We start from the raw sequence: 14,848 nt of genomic DNA, 5'->3' as shown, positions 1-14,848 counted from the left end.
CATATTCACACCCTTTCCATTTCGGCGCCGGATGATGGCTGATGATCGACGTGGATCAAAAGGGCCAGGATCCCAATGTTGTCAATTCGATCTTTACGTACCGTCGGTTCAGCCTCGCTGTCGGCCCCGTTGCGGGCCTCTGCGCATACCAGTAGTCCCGTATTCGCTGCTTTTATCATCATGTAATCGGCTACACATGCCCTGCGCACTTGGCTACCAAACGTGCCCTCTTATGACACTGGGCCCGCTGAGCCCCGAAACGGTGGAGGAGGCTCCGAGGCTCGCAGCCACTCATTGTCGTCTCCATCGGCTTCGATCGACCTGCTGTAATGGATTGAACGTTTCTGCTAATAACCCAAGGGGCAGATACCGACGCTAGCGCAGCGCCGTTCCTGCTCTCCGGGAAGAGGCAGTAGGCAAAAGTTGACAACAAACGTCGGACCCACTTCCTAGTCGTCGGCGAAATGCGTGTTGTTGCGCAGCGAAATCAAGCCCTCGAGGGACTGCTTCCATGGGCTAGAGAGGTTCCGCGCCCTTGACAGTACCGACGTAACCTTCCCTGACTCGACCAGCGTACGTGTCGGGCTAACTGCATAGTTACCCCGGGCGTCACAGTCCTTCATCGAGCACGAGACTTGAGTACATAGTACCCTACGCCCCTTCGTGTTGGCTGCCACGGTCGACCATACATCCTCCTCCTCCTCTTCTTCCATCGCGTACCTCTACTCGATTGCAAATCCGCGCGTTTCGTTTGCCATACCTGCCGATCGTACTCGAGTCGAAGACAAAGGCTGCGGCAAGCAACGGAACACCACAGCAGCAACATCATTGTTCATCTTGAGGTGAAGAGGTGGACTCCCAACACACACAAGACATTCCGAAGAAGTAAAAGCGTTGTCAAAGGCTTCTCCGTTGTCGACCCTCTGGTCGCTTGGCGCTTTTACTAGGCTCGTCGACCTCAACCGCCATACCCTCGAAGCGGCCTGCGCGACAAGAAACAACCTTCGGTCTTCTTCAATACCTTCTCTTTTACTTGTTTGATCCGAATACATCGCGGCCGTGGACACATCTCAGAATCCGAGCAAAAAAGGCGGACAAGGCTGTAGAGTCAAGCATTGCGACATCGACACCAACGGACGTGGTCCATCCGCTACCACTCCCTTGTTGCTTCATATCCGATCTTTCACCAGACCGGCATCGTTCAACACTCGTACCGTCCCCTCCAAGCTCACGCGGCCGGCTTAGAGACTGTACTGGCTTCCGGATCGCATCTCAACGCGTCGTTTCTTGTTTGACGCCATCCAGCAACGCACACGCCTCCGCCCATTCGTGTCTCATATCGACGATAGAGTCTCTGAGAGATCCGAGAACTGGTTTCCGCATTCCTTGCGCAAAGGGTCACTACCTAGAGCAAGGCTGGTTACAAGATGTACCCACCCGACCAGCATCGGCGCCCTTCCCATACTGGGCGGCGCAGCCAAAGGCGTTCGAACGTCGATCACGGTAGCCAACTTATACTGCATCAATATGCCGGTGGCCATGATTTTTCGCTTGACGACAATGTCGTTGGCCCATGCATGCCCCAGCCCCACAACTCACGATCCTTCCAGCAGCTGGCCACGCAATTTACCAGCGGTGGATCATATAAAAATCCTCCTGTGTTCGAAGGCAACAGGTCGCACGCGTGGGCGGAACAACAGGAAAGCATGGAACAGAAACAGTCGTTCGGCAATGGGGACCCTGCTTCGGCGAACTACCCTGGCACGTCGCACTACCATCTGAACATACCCGGTGCCACGGGCGGCTGGCACAGCCGCCAGAGACATTCTCATGGGCAAGGCAGCGCGTCCATATCGATGACGAGTAGCCAGTCCGCGCGACAGAGTGTACCCAGTGTCGCGTTCAATGGCTCCATGAACTCGCCTATACAACCTCCAGGATATTATCACCAAGCGGAGGCGATCGCTGGTAGCCAGATGGTCCAAGACGCAAGCGTGGTCAGCCGTGAAGATTCCTACCACACCCACATTGCCTGTCCCGGGCAAGTCGATGTGGGTGACGGGGTCAATATGGAACTCAATCACGGCGACCCCGAACAGCCACCGTGGTCGCCTTACTATCCGGCCAGCATGAACTATTCGCCATATCTTCTTGAGGAGCCGACCATGCCAGATTGGCAAAACATCTCAGAGCCGACGTTTTCGACAACGGACCATGAAGGGTCGGATTCGGGCTACATGGGCGATTCTTGTACTCCACTATCATCAATGGACTATAGCGGTGGTAGCATGCTCGACAGTACCCTTACTGAGCGTCCAGGCACGGGATACCCACAGAACACGGACCCCGAGCACATTCCGCCTGATTGTACACCCTCTGGGACTGTCCCTCACATCGACATCGACATCGACAACGACTACTATATGCCTCCCATGGAGCCCCCACCGACCATGGAAAGCTCTTTTCAGTATGGAGCCAACCTAGTCGTGCCACTGTCAAGAACTCATTCCACACGGTCTTCTGCATCCGATGCTTCTTCGACAGGTCCTCCAACTTTCACTCCGGAGGTAATGTACTGCGACGTGGGTGACTGCAGGCAGGCTTTCAGTGGCCAGTATCGAAGAGGCAACCTAGGCAAGTCGTGGCCTTAAAAACTGCGTGTGAAATATACACTGACTTTGCATTCTAGGCAGGCACAAGAGGCAAAAGCACAGAGAGGGCCAACCGTACGTGTGCGAAGATGACACGTGTGCCAAGGAGTTCCAGAGAAAAGATGCTCGACTGAAGCATTATAGGAGGAACCATCCTGAGCTTGCTGTCGATAGTCCGCTCGTGCGTCGGTCATCCGCTTCGAGGTCCGCCCGTAGAAACCAAGAAGTCGAGTTCAGCAACATGTCGAGTTGGGCCGGCTGAACCATATCGACAACAGGGTCGACATCCTGCCCTCAACCTTCCCGAAAGCATCAACGACACCAAGACTATCTCTTTCTTCCCGCTCTTAATGTTCCCCACTACTCTCTTTTGGTTATCGGTCCCACGGAGGGGACAGGCTCGCTCGCCATACATGTAGCGCTACGCGCTTCTCATATGTTGTAAGCTGCCACGCCCGCACCATGCTCAGCACGCTTCGTTAGTGCCATTTCCTATGTTGCCCATAACGTTGACGCAATCTGTACACCGAACACACCCGCAGTCTTTACTTGTACAAGCCCATCTCTTTTGTCCCATTGTTTTGTCGTTGTTTGGTATACGTTTGCGATGAAAAGTCTTGGTGTTGTTGTATGTATTGATGGGTTGTCGTTGACGAAGGGTAATGCTGCGGGTGGAATGCTCCTCCAGCCTTCGGTAATCCAGCCACGTCACATCGTCCAGGCACCGACTACCTCGCCACATTCCCGCATGAGAACAAAGAAAAGGTCCTCTGTGACTATGCGCATTCCGGGACGATGAGGACGGCGTTGAGAGATGGTCGAGGATGCTGCGGTCGAGTTGAAAGCCCTGGCATCGTGAGGCGCTGGGCTCACCGGGTGACGACGGCGCCGAATGCAACCCGAGCCGACCCAAACTTTACCTGAATCACGACCCACAGGCCTCTCTCCGACACAGCCAACGGGATGCGACTAGCCAATATCGATAGCTCACAGCGCTGGCTAACATGACAAGGCCACCAACATCTGTTGTGACGTGTTGTCAGTCGCGCACAAGAGCTTTTGGGCAGCCACTTCCAAGGTAGGAGGGCCCAATCCACCGGGAAGTCGCGAACGGCTAGGTGCCTATCGTACCACAAGGCACAAGCTACACGCAAGCCTTCCGCACGTTCGTACTTCGATGTGCGACAAGACGAGGTCTTTCTGTCGATCACTTCAAAGTGAGGCGACTGGCAGGTATGTTATTGAACGTCGCCCAGGGTTCCCCTAACGAGAGCTAGCTAACGTTGTTGCTTTTGGTCACAGGTCTGTAACATGTTTCGACCAAGGATCAGCCGTCTGAGCTTCATAAATGCGATATATGCGATGGCGGGCAGTCGTCTATATACCTAGGTATGGGGGGCTCATGTTTATAAGAGGTGGCTGCCTGGGATGGCGTATGTTGTTGTCCGGTGGGCCTAAAAAGGCTCGTCAGCGATAGGGGCCTTCACGTTGTCCGGACCTTACTGGCTCTTCTACCTAATTGCCTTGGATTCTCATCCTTATATCAACGCGACGTGATCCAATGGAATCGAGATGACCATACGCCTTGGTCCTGTGACCGGGGCTTGCCCTGAGTCATGGCTCTTCAAACTGGACGCTCCAGGGAAGACCAATACTCTGACAGAGGCTTGCCATCGGTTTCGTCACGCGAAGGCTGTGCGCAGGTAGTGATGCGTATAAATGTATGGCTGTGGTCGGCTCGAAGATCCTGGCTGGGCTGTACAGGATTCAGCTGAGCACTTGAGCCCTATGGGGAGGAAGACATACTCTGTATCGCTAGGATTCATGCAACGTAATGGAATCAATCGGTATAATCGGAGTATCTCCAAGTGATGACAGATTTCCACACCATTCCATCGAGCTGACGGATCACGCGATAGCGTGCGCTACGAACGCCTGGTCATATACCTAATTAGGAAAGAAGTCTTCTCGAGAACAAGATCGTTCGCATCTTCCGATTTCTGAAGGCAAATAAGAAGCTTTGAAGCCCCTGATGCGCAGAGATATTGCGACGTGAATGTGAAGAATACGCCACCCGTGTGGCGCAGTGTGAAATCTCGACATCATCAGCTTGAGTGAATATTCGGCCACTCCGAGTCGGTCCACGCCACTGATTTTGATGATGGAAGAAATGTGCAAGCTCTCGTCTCTAAACATTGTCTTCTAGATATTTTGAGTGCGGTTGTGCGTGTGGCTTATACCTAGGCACTAAACACCCGTAGTGGTTGCGTCTCGCATGCATGGCGTCAATGCTGCCCCGCGACCTGTACTTCGTTACTACAGGGCACTTTTTGAGACTCGCGTCTAAATATTAGATTTCGCATGAGAGAACGACTCGTTGTCATTGAACGAAAGTCACAAAGATGGTGACGATGTATTCAGATTTACTTTCTGCCTGGTCCTCTCCTGACCTTCTGTAAATTGTCCATCGCTGTCATGCGAGGCAGCCCTTTGTGTCCAATCCATACCGAGTGGTCTTGATGCCCAACTCACAGTCTCCTCGCCATGGTATCGCCATCCCAATGCACTATAGCGAAGCCAGTCGTTCTTGCAGCTTATGCTCTATGGTATACTCAGATTGAGCTAGCAACCCAAGATTATGAAGAATCGCTGCATGCGAACACGCATGCAGAAAACAAAGCTACGTGTGGCAGCGGCTCGATATCCCGTTCTACCTATGATGGACAACCCCAATACACCCTGTCTTGACGTGCCAAAACACTACTGCGTACTCTTCACCGATACGGGGTTCTGGAAAGCACTCATGTCCCACGTGGCAACCCGATCTACGCCCTCTTCTGACATGCCTACGTAGTGCAACAACGTTGTGTTACTTCAGGAACCCGATAACTGGGACCAAGACGCTGTTTGCGGTCGAGTTCGTATACAGGGCTTGCGACTACCTAGGTAGGCTGAGGACATTGAATCCCACGTTCCCAGTGATCCTCACCATTCCAGTCCTCCACTGCCGTGAGCCTGGAGCGGACTCATACTTTAGACATGGGTTTCACACCATGCGATTACTGTTGCTCATCAAGATCTCGTTATTAAATCACCAGATCAAGTTCTGAAAACCCGAAAACGCTTGTAGGCCGTCGGCATCGCAGATGATTTGCCTTCGTGTTGATGAACTTCGCTTTGAAAACAATCTTCCCTCCAGGTTTTAAGGACGTCCTCAACGTTTATTGGTCTGTACTTTGATGAAGCCATCGTCGCTGGACAGGTGAGGCAAACGGTAGGTGTTGATCTTGGACTTTGCGGCCATCGCAGCCCTGAGCCGAACCATTGGTATCGCTGATCGGAAGCTCGGCGATGTTCCTGCATGAGGGCACACGAACTCAGCAACAAGCGTATGGTCGGAACTGAACATCTGATGATTGGGGTCGGGAATCGATTGGGCGCGTGCCAACCATGGATACGTGGCAATTAATTTCGCTCGCCCGCACTTCATCGCAAAGTTAATGAGGGTCTTCGCTAATGAATCTCGATTCTATCCCGAGTGCGAAACGCGAAGTTTCAGCTTTGTTGGTGTTCTGGGGAGTAGAAGGGTTCGAGAACTCGTCTCTAGTTCTTGTGCCCACCACCTGTCGGATGTCCTCGGTTAGCGGAAGGCGCGACAACGCGTAACGGAGGCTGTGCTACACGCTCGGATTTGAGCGACGACAGGCGATTGTTTATCAAGTCATAGAGAACGTCGGGTTACCACTTGTCTTCCATACGCCTGTCTACTTGGCATTGATCATATTGGTCGGGCGTTGATGTGAGAGGGTGTGCAGGAGTCCATCATCAAGCAAGCATGCCTGACTGCATGACACCGATTTTGTTTCTTCGCCTCCAAGACAGAGCTGCAACATTATGCACTGCTGCAAGCGCACATGGTAACATCTTATGGCTTAAATGACGTTTTGGCTGATGTGGTTTACCTGGAATAGACAATGTTAATGGAAGCTTGCCATGAAGCTGATGTGCATGTGACTCAGCTGACATCGTTATGGACGCCAAAAGCTGCACGTTACTACAACTAATCGCGAAGATATAAAAGCGCAGCTGTGAGATGTTAGGGGTCGTGGCTTGCGTAGCACAGTCGCCACAGGCGCTCGTGGACCCCTATCGTTCTTCCTTTCCAAGCTTCATCACGCCTCCCCTTTCGCCGCGCAACCACCACAGATCTTGGAAAGTTCATTGTATAGAATTCTCAACATCCTCAACCTATCATACTGCGACAACTTGTACAGCCCGGTCGTGTCATGTACGGTGTTCATGGGCCTTCCCGGGGTTCTCAGCGGCCAAGCACTGGCATGTTACTGCAGATCGTCCGCAGGGTGCCATTCGTCTCTGACACCAGAATGAGGCAAAAGACCAAAAGTAGGCGGGTGGCAGGCTTGAGCGCTGCTCAGGTGGCAAGCCCTCCTTTCGATTGAGTCGACAAGTCGATGAGCGCGTCCTTTGAGGTGCCATGGTGCGTGTTGCTGGTCCAGTAAAATTAAGCCGCCGCGGGCAGGCGAGCCTCGCTGACGCTCCGACCTGGCGATGTCTTGACTGCTAACCTCCTCTCGCCGACACCTTCGTCCCTAGCATACCTAGGTAGCCCCAACGACGCCACGATGGACCTCGCCCCTACGCACGCGTATCCTGTTCAACCGCCATCGCTGTTCCATGGTGCGTACGATGAACAAGACGATGACCCATAGGCAACGAGCCATTCACGACCCTCGCGATGTCAACGACACAAAGATGCCAATAACCGCCATTCCGCTAAAGGAAACGGCTTCGCCAACAAGAAGCCTCTTGCCTTTCTTTCTCGACGCTCCGCGTTCCTCCGCCTCGATCGAACGTATGCACCCATTACGCCAGACGCCTAGAATATTTTTGCTGTACTCATGGTCCCGATGGACTGAGAGCACAATGATTTTCTCGAACGACATGAACTTATACGCAACGTGTCATTGCAACACAAAGACAATAAAGAGAAGATTCAAGATTGTGGATTGGGTGCGACCAAGCAAAGTCCCATCGACGGCAATGAGAGATCAAGGAGTGATCTGATATCAGTTTTGATATCTTTGCGACGGTTGCGTAGCGATGAAGAGCTCGGTGTACATGCCACAGCACAATCACACGGATCGGTACTTGGTGCGCGATAATGCCGGGCCAGGAGCGAGGTGGCGATGGACCTTGCGATAATGCTTCAAGCGTGCGTCTTGACGCTTGTAGCTCTTCGAACATCCAGGCTCTTCACAGTCGTATTCCCGCACATCTCGATTTTGATGGCTACCATGCTTCAGTCGCCGATGACGTGCAAGACTGCCCTTCGCGTAGGACCCTTGGAATGTGGCATGGCAGCCACGCTGAGAGCAGTAGAGCGGGGCTTCATCTTGTGCTGAAGTCTCGCGGCTCTTACCCGTGGATGGCGAAGGCATAGTCACGTCGTATCGGGGTTGCTGGACTTCGTGTGGGTCCATGATGCTGTACAACGTTCAGCGTTTTCTCTTGACTTGCGTAAGACACTGACTTACTTGGGAGACGTACTGGGTGACTGCCAGCCACAATACTCCGTAGGTGTTGCCGTGTGATCAGATGGCACCACTGCAAGTCGGCTCGGCGCGGAGGCTATCGAACCCATTGAGCTCCGTCGAGATAAAATAGCCTGATCATTCGTCTCCGGAGAGAGATACGACGCCGACCAATCTTCCACTTGTGCTTCATGTTCTGACATACAGTACGTTGACAATGTTGATGTGGTCGCTGCTGCGTCGCAGTATGACGTGCACCCACCTGCAGCTCTAGAACCAGTCACTCCACTCTCGCCATTTGGCGAGTCGATGCTGATGGTTGGTACCGCATTACGTCTATGATGGGAATGCGTTCGGGAATTCGACAGCACTGACACGTTCCACGGTTCGCTTGGACAATAGTTTGCCTGAGGATATTGATCATTGCATCCCATCGCTGGCTGTGTTGGGGGAATCCGTTCATACTTGTCAGCCAGCATAGGCATCATGGATTTTGCATAGTCGATGTAGTTCCAATCCGGGCTACGTGCGTCGTACGTTGGCATGCCATACTGCCAATGTTGGATTATGTGCTGGCCGCCGACGTTCCGAGATGCCTCACGACTTGGTACACTCGATCTTGACGCAAAGCTTTCGAGGTGACCGATAGTACCAGGATGCCCTGGCGTTGTTCGCTCTTGGTCTTGGTCTTCCGCCATCAGTTGCCTCGCTGCTGACTCTCTCAGATCACCCGTTGCGCCAAACACATTCATCTGTGTATCGAGACTGCTGGAGCGTTTCTGCCAGTCGGGTCCAATATCGCATTCCATGCCACTGTTGTTGTGTATAGGGTGCTCTTCGTCAAGCTCCTCGTGGAGGAAAACCTTCTGGAGGCTTGGGTGTCGTGGTGTAGCGACTCGGAGGTATGAGCAGGAAGGCTGCACTCTCAGTCGAATTCGGAGGTACTCTAGGCGGCGATGGCGACGCTGGCAACTCTGGAAGAAGACAGGTAGCGGAGCAAGATTGATCTCAAGAGAGGGGCGTCTAGTGTGCAATGAGCAGCAACAAAAATGTGTTTCGGAGGTATAGGGTGACGCACCGATGGTCACCACTGCGAGCCCGACAACAACGACCAGCGCCAAGAGAACGCCTCGAGCTTGACAGTAACACCTGACGACATTGGTCTCGCTAGGACGTCGATGTCAAGAACCTGAACCAGTGTTGGCCGACTGCCTCACTTTTCGTCCAGTACCAACGAGTGCACTAGCATTGACGTGGCTGTGCAGGTGCGCGCGGAAAAGAGCATCAACCAGGTCAGCCCAAGGCGGGTTGGGGTGGACGGGCGGTATTTCGAAAGTGAAGACTGCGTAAGGTTCGACACTCTTCGAACGGATGAAGAAGACAATCTGACCGCGTGCATCGACTTGAAGATACTCCTGACTCTATGGTTCCAGTCCTGCCGTGCCCGTGTCAGCGATGGAAAGCCGGCCACAGTACCGCGGCGCTGTGTCGACTGAGCCTGCTAACGGGCCACTGATGACACGCGTCAGCAAGAAGATACCCGCCTAGGATCTCTCGCACCTCCACCAGCAGCAGGCAAACCTACGAACGAATGCAAGTTTGGATCTAGAATGCTCTTACCATGTCTCATCCACGTCACCCCTATCCTGGATCGTCCGCTGTACTGCAACCGATGGTCATGGCTGAGCGCGAGGCAGACCTCCTCGTCACGCATGAGCCAGTTGCTGTATTCGCAGGTATAGCGGGTAAAGCGAGTGCTAGGAACCCCATGGTTGACGCTTGGGTCTCGAGGCGCCTTTGAGTGCATATACAGGCTGACGACTGGATCGTTCCAGTGAATTGCGAGCGGCTCCACACGTGGAAGACGTGGCACTGGCGAGCACAATTCATGACGAAGAAAAGGTCTGAGGTGAATAGACTCCCTTCGGGAGTGCGACAGGATCTGGAAGGGCAGCTGCGCTTATACCAGATTGCCTGAGTACGCGGTCATGTCTATGGTTGGATCACTATGGACGCCTCCGGCTCTCAACATCTGCATGGCGGATGCGGGCTGGCAGGGCGCAACCCTTTCGGTAACTGCAAACACACATAACCGTCAGGGTTCCACACACGGTTGGCGAGATGCGGCATGACAGAGTGGTAGATGAATTCTGTCTTATCCTTGTCAATCTGCTGACAGCCAGCCTTGCCTCTGAAGTTGTGCGTGCTCTGTGGGCTACCACAGAGCCTCACGGCCTGCCACTGCCGGCACCATCGATAGCTACGTGGAAGAAGGCCTTTGAAAATCCTCGCTTGGCCCTCGACGCATACTTTAGATTACTGCTACGTTAAACACCAAATCCTAGGAACGTACTGACAAGCCACCATCTTGACCCTGACGGCTTCCAGTAGGCCTAGGAACCGTATTCAGAAACGCGCATGTGTATATGACCACACTGCCACTGATGGCAACCGATTCTGTCGCTACAGCCGTTGAAAACACGCGACACTATGCCTTCGGAATCGATTCGCCAATTGCCCGTCAATCGCAGAGCCGCTTCCGCTCTGGCCAAGTGTTGGTGCAAGGCAAGGAGTTCGCAGCTCAGCCAGGGATAATCGTAATCGGCAATGGGAAAAGCCGCTATCTCGATCGAAGTGCGGGGCTCCTAACCCTCGCATATTGAGTGCAACATTCGTAGTGGTTGCTGTAGTTCGGGACTAGCGCTCAATATGTAGCGAGTGATTGCCCAGGTGCATACTTACACAGCGGCATGGGGCCAATCAAGTTCGAATCGGCACACTCACCTTAGACAATCTATGGTTTCCCACTTTTTGATCGTGACTTCAGTAGAAGATCTGACAGCTGGGCGCTCATTGACAGTGAGGTTCAGGGAGCTCGCAGCGCTTGCCCTTGCGATTTGAGCTGTCCACTACCTACTCTAGAAAGGCAAGCTTTTCGGTACTGAGAGTCTCAAAGTGACGGCGAAACGAGCCGCACCTGACTACCATGTCTGTCAGGCCAAGACACTACCTGCATTCATTCAGTATTGTGGCGTCAAACCACCAGACATCTGCAGCTCGCGCGGGCTTGGCCTAGCTCCGGGGGTACCTAGGTAGAGCAGCCACACGACAAATCCACTGTTCACAAGCTAATCTGAGAAGCACATGTCTTTTGCTTACCACATGTACACTGAAATCTCCATGTATCTGCCGGTTGTGTATCGCGTTCGCGCATGCGGGTGCATTCAGCCCGCCTGGGGAGGCTGGTTGGATACGAAAACCACGCTAAGCTGTTTATGGACTAGCTTACTTGTCGCATTCACGTGCCACATGGGCAGGATACGGCGGCTCTCCGCGATCGTTGCTGTCCATTCCAATTTCATCAAAAGGCCCACGCCTAACCAATCACGACAAATTGCCCGAATGTATATGGATGATGTGGAGACCAACAAAGGGACGAGTACCTAGGTAGGAGACCAGTGCGAAAGGAATATCATGACGTCGTTATTTAATAGCTGAGCTAGGATCAGGCGCGAAAGACCACCGAAAACATACCTATGCTCTTCACCGACTACCTTTCAACCAATGTGCCTTCTCCCATGAAAGCGCGGATACAACCTTTTCCTCCTCCTCAGCCACGAAATCAAGCTCCTCGGGTTCTTCAATGTGGTCGCATGCTCCCCATGACCTAGGGAGGAGGGGTCTATCCGGGTCGTAGTCATCTCCGAGACAGCGGAGGGACTTCTAGACTCTTCTACCCACTCCTTGCTCTTATCACGAACCTGCGCAGTCTCTTGAAGGAGCCCCTGTTGTTCTACGACGTTCCGCGAAAGACAGCTCACGAGCGTTTCAACATCTTCCAAGGTACTCATGGCCCCCAGGGTCACCCTGACTATCCCAAAAGGCACTCCGTCCACAACATCGGCCTCTGTATTGCATCGAAGACCTGCGTCGAACGCACCCCGTATCCATCCAGCCTCTACACCCAGCGCACATGCCATACCTGCAGGATTGCACACGTTGCCCGTGCGAACGTGGATCCTACTCGCCCTGAGGAACGCTCCAACGTGCCACGGGCCGATGTATGCGCCATTGCTTCTCTGTATGTTGAAAGCTATTGTCGGCCCTTGTCTTTGCGAATTTTGATAGTCAGAGTCTATCGACTTGTATACTTGGCATACTGGTGCACCATTGTAGTGCATCATGCTCGTCAAACGATCGTGAAGGATGCTAGAAAGCCACCTAGCGTGTGTCGAGACTTGTTCAAGCCCGCCGAACAACGCGCGATGAGTCGTTATAGCACACTTCAGAGCAAGAATATTCCGGAAAGCGATCGTCCCGTCCTCTAACCGTGCGTGGAGGCTAGAGTCCTTGCGGGCTACCCATGATTCTCCAAGGCAGGTTGTCATCTCTGTCGTGCCGCCGCCGAAGTACTTCCGGTGATCGAACACATGGCCAGCCGCCTTCCGGACAATCAGAGCACCGAGATCAGGGAACCCAAAGATCTTGTAGAAGGATAACGAGATGAAGTCGGGGGCGAAGAGATGGTTACTCAAGTCGATTGGGGTCGTGGATACCAAGGCTGCTACGTCAAGCAGAGAGTATGAGTTCGGATGGTGTAACGACAAGCGTAGCTTGCCTGTCCAATCCAGCGGAAGCCGCTCGCCGTTCATGTTCCTGTGGATGATAACGTCAGTGTCAACTCCTCTTCCATCAAGTGCAAGGCCACCTACGACTGCGCTGGATAAGCAAACAACAATGGTCTCTCCGCAAGAGGACCTTTGAAGGGACAGTCGTTTGTTCCGGCGAGCCAGTCTTCTGTCTCCTCATTGGATGCGAAACAGTGGCTACGATTGGCCAGCTCTCGGACACCAACCAGACTTGTATGGCTGTTACGATGATAACAGTAATTGAATCCTTCCTCGTATCCAGAGAACCCCTCTGTCACCAACTTGATGGCACCGGTGGCATTAGCGGTGAAGACAACATCAAAGTGAACGGGGTCTGCGCTGAACATCTTTAAGACAGCAAGCCGGGTTTGCTCTACCATGACGGCAGTCACACTCGGGTTGGATGAATCAGAGTGAGGATTGGCGAGGAGAGTGCTTTGCATCTCGTCGCAGAAGGACTTGAGTAAAGACTTGGGTGCGAGCGTCGTGCCGCCATGATCGAGGTACGTCAGATCTAGGTGCCGTCAGTGACATGTGAAAGATGTATCATGTCTGAGCATACCTTCAAGCATTGGGTACTCGATCTTCCGCATACAACTGATCCGATCATTGTAAGCACGTCGCTCACTGTCTTCGTCCCAGTGCTTATTATCGTTGGCAATCATGGGTCGTGGCCCGGCACGTTGGAAGCACTTCATCTTTTCGCAGAGATGTCAAGCGTGTCAGATATGTGGAGAAGCTTTGAGACCGATCAATGCAGGAGAACAAAGGGATTGACTGTCTCAGATCGGGGTAAGCATGGACTATAACTACACACCCTTCTCCAGGCCGCGAAGACGACCGCATGCGTTCTGTCTGATCTTACCCTTTCTCGGCCCCGTTCCCTAATCGCTAGTCTTGCAGATTACACAGGAAGTTACATCAACCTGCAAGAGTGCGGCACGCCTCGACGGGGCATAAGTTCGAAAGAGGTCGATAGTCTGGACACTGGATTTAATGCGCCATGACGAAGGAACATCCCTTGTCACAAGCGACTCCACTCACTACATCCAATGCACAGCAATCAATCAACCACATCTACACATATTGGCTCTAGATAGCAGACGGCTGCATCACAGGAATCGGGCATCGTGGTCAGTCTTGCCTAATTCTGACTCTCCGGTCCAGAGTGAGTAAGATCGTTGCGTCTGGAAGAGGCGGAGCAAATCAGAACTACATAAATATCTAGAGTCGATCCTATCACAGTCACATATGCCATTGCGGCCTTCATGACTGTGCTTACTGCCCGACGGGCGTAGATTCGATGGTGGTCAGCACAGCCGATACTTCGCCGCCCAGTAAACCCATTTCCAGTCACCTTTATGGGAAGATATGACGATGATAGTAGAAGTATCATGTACTGGACTCGGAGTTGTAAATGTTCGCTTGTGGAAGCGCGCTTCAAATCACATCACATCGACACCGTCTATGATTCGCCATAGGTTCGCCCCTCTTCGTCCGCGGAGTGCAGAATTCATCTTCGCACTGTGATTTGATACTTTTCGAGATCTTCTCGTTCAGGCACATGCAGTTCGCTGTCAATCAAGTAAGCCCTTCGTCCCCACGACTCGCACACAGCGCCATCATTACAATCGCGCAGCTAGTGCCGTACTCGGCACTCGTGGCACATGCAGTTCGCTTTGAATCGAGCAAGCCCTTGTACTCACAACTCGAACGCAACGCTATCATCCCAATTGCAGTCAGTCCCGAGTACGGCAGTTGCGAGGTGAACAGATCGAGCGGCCCGCGGCAACTATCACCGCTCCGCGTAGATTCTCTGTGGCTGCGGAGGGTTGCTCCTTGCGCAAGGGCTCCTGACGTTTGCAGCGATCTTTGACAACTCACTCTTTGTTCACAGTTTTTGATCTCTTTAGTCTTAGGAAGTTTACCGAAATTGTTCCAGCTGATGTCATGGAGCCATTCTTGAGAGGATGTAACCGGCGGTGAGAGTTCTCAC

The 14,848-nt window shown here is 53.0% G+C and overlaps 2 protein-coding genes across 2 annotated transcripts; both read right to left on the bottom strand.

Annotated features, from left to right (window-relative positions):
- Positions 1-11,760: 11,760 nt before the first annotated feature.
- Positions 11,761-12,855, bottom strand: J4E87_005059 (uncharacterized protein; the record flags this gene model as incomplete). Its single annotated transcript, XM_049376676.1, has 1 exon — positions 11,761-12,855. One exon carries the CDS (start codon positions 12,853-12,855, stop codon positions 11,761-11,763), a length of 1,095 nt encoding a protein of 364 aa, XP_049233532.1.
- A 56-nt stretch (positions 12,856-12,911) lies between these two features.
- On the bottom strand, positions 12,912-13,517 carry J4E87_005058 (uncharacterized protein; the record flags this gene model as incomplete). Its single annotated transcript, XM_049376675.1, has 2 exons — positions 12,912-13,366; positions 13,415-13,517. The coding sequence occupies 2 exons, from the start codon at positions 13,515-13,517 to the stop codon at positions 12,912-12,914; spliced, it is 558 nt and encodes a 185-aa protein (XP_049233531.1).
- Positions 13,518-14,848: the final 1,331 nt, after the last annotated feature.

The sequence above is a fragment of the Alternaria ethzedia genome (assembly GCF_023757985.1).
Source record: "Alternaria ethzedia strain BMP 0044 chromosome Unknown scaffold_10, whole genome shotgun sequence".
In the NCBI taxonomy this organism is placed as follows: domain Eukaryota; kingdom Fungi; phylum Ascomycota; class Dothideomycetes; order Pleosporales; family Pleosporaceae; genus Alternaria; species Alternaria ethzedia.
Note: the sequence above shows the minus strand (reverse complement) of the source record. Positions and strands in the feature narration are given on the sequence as shown.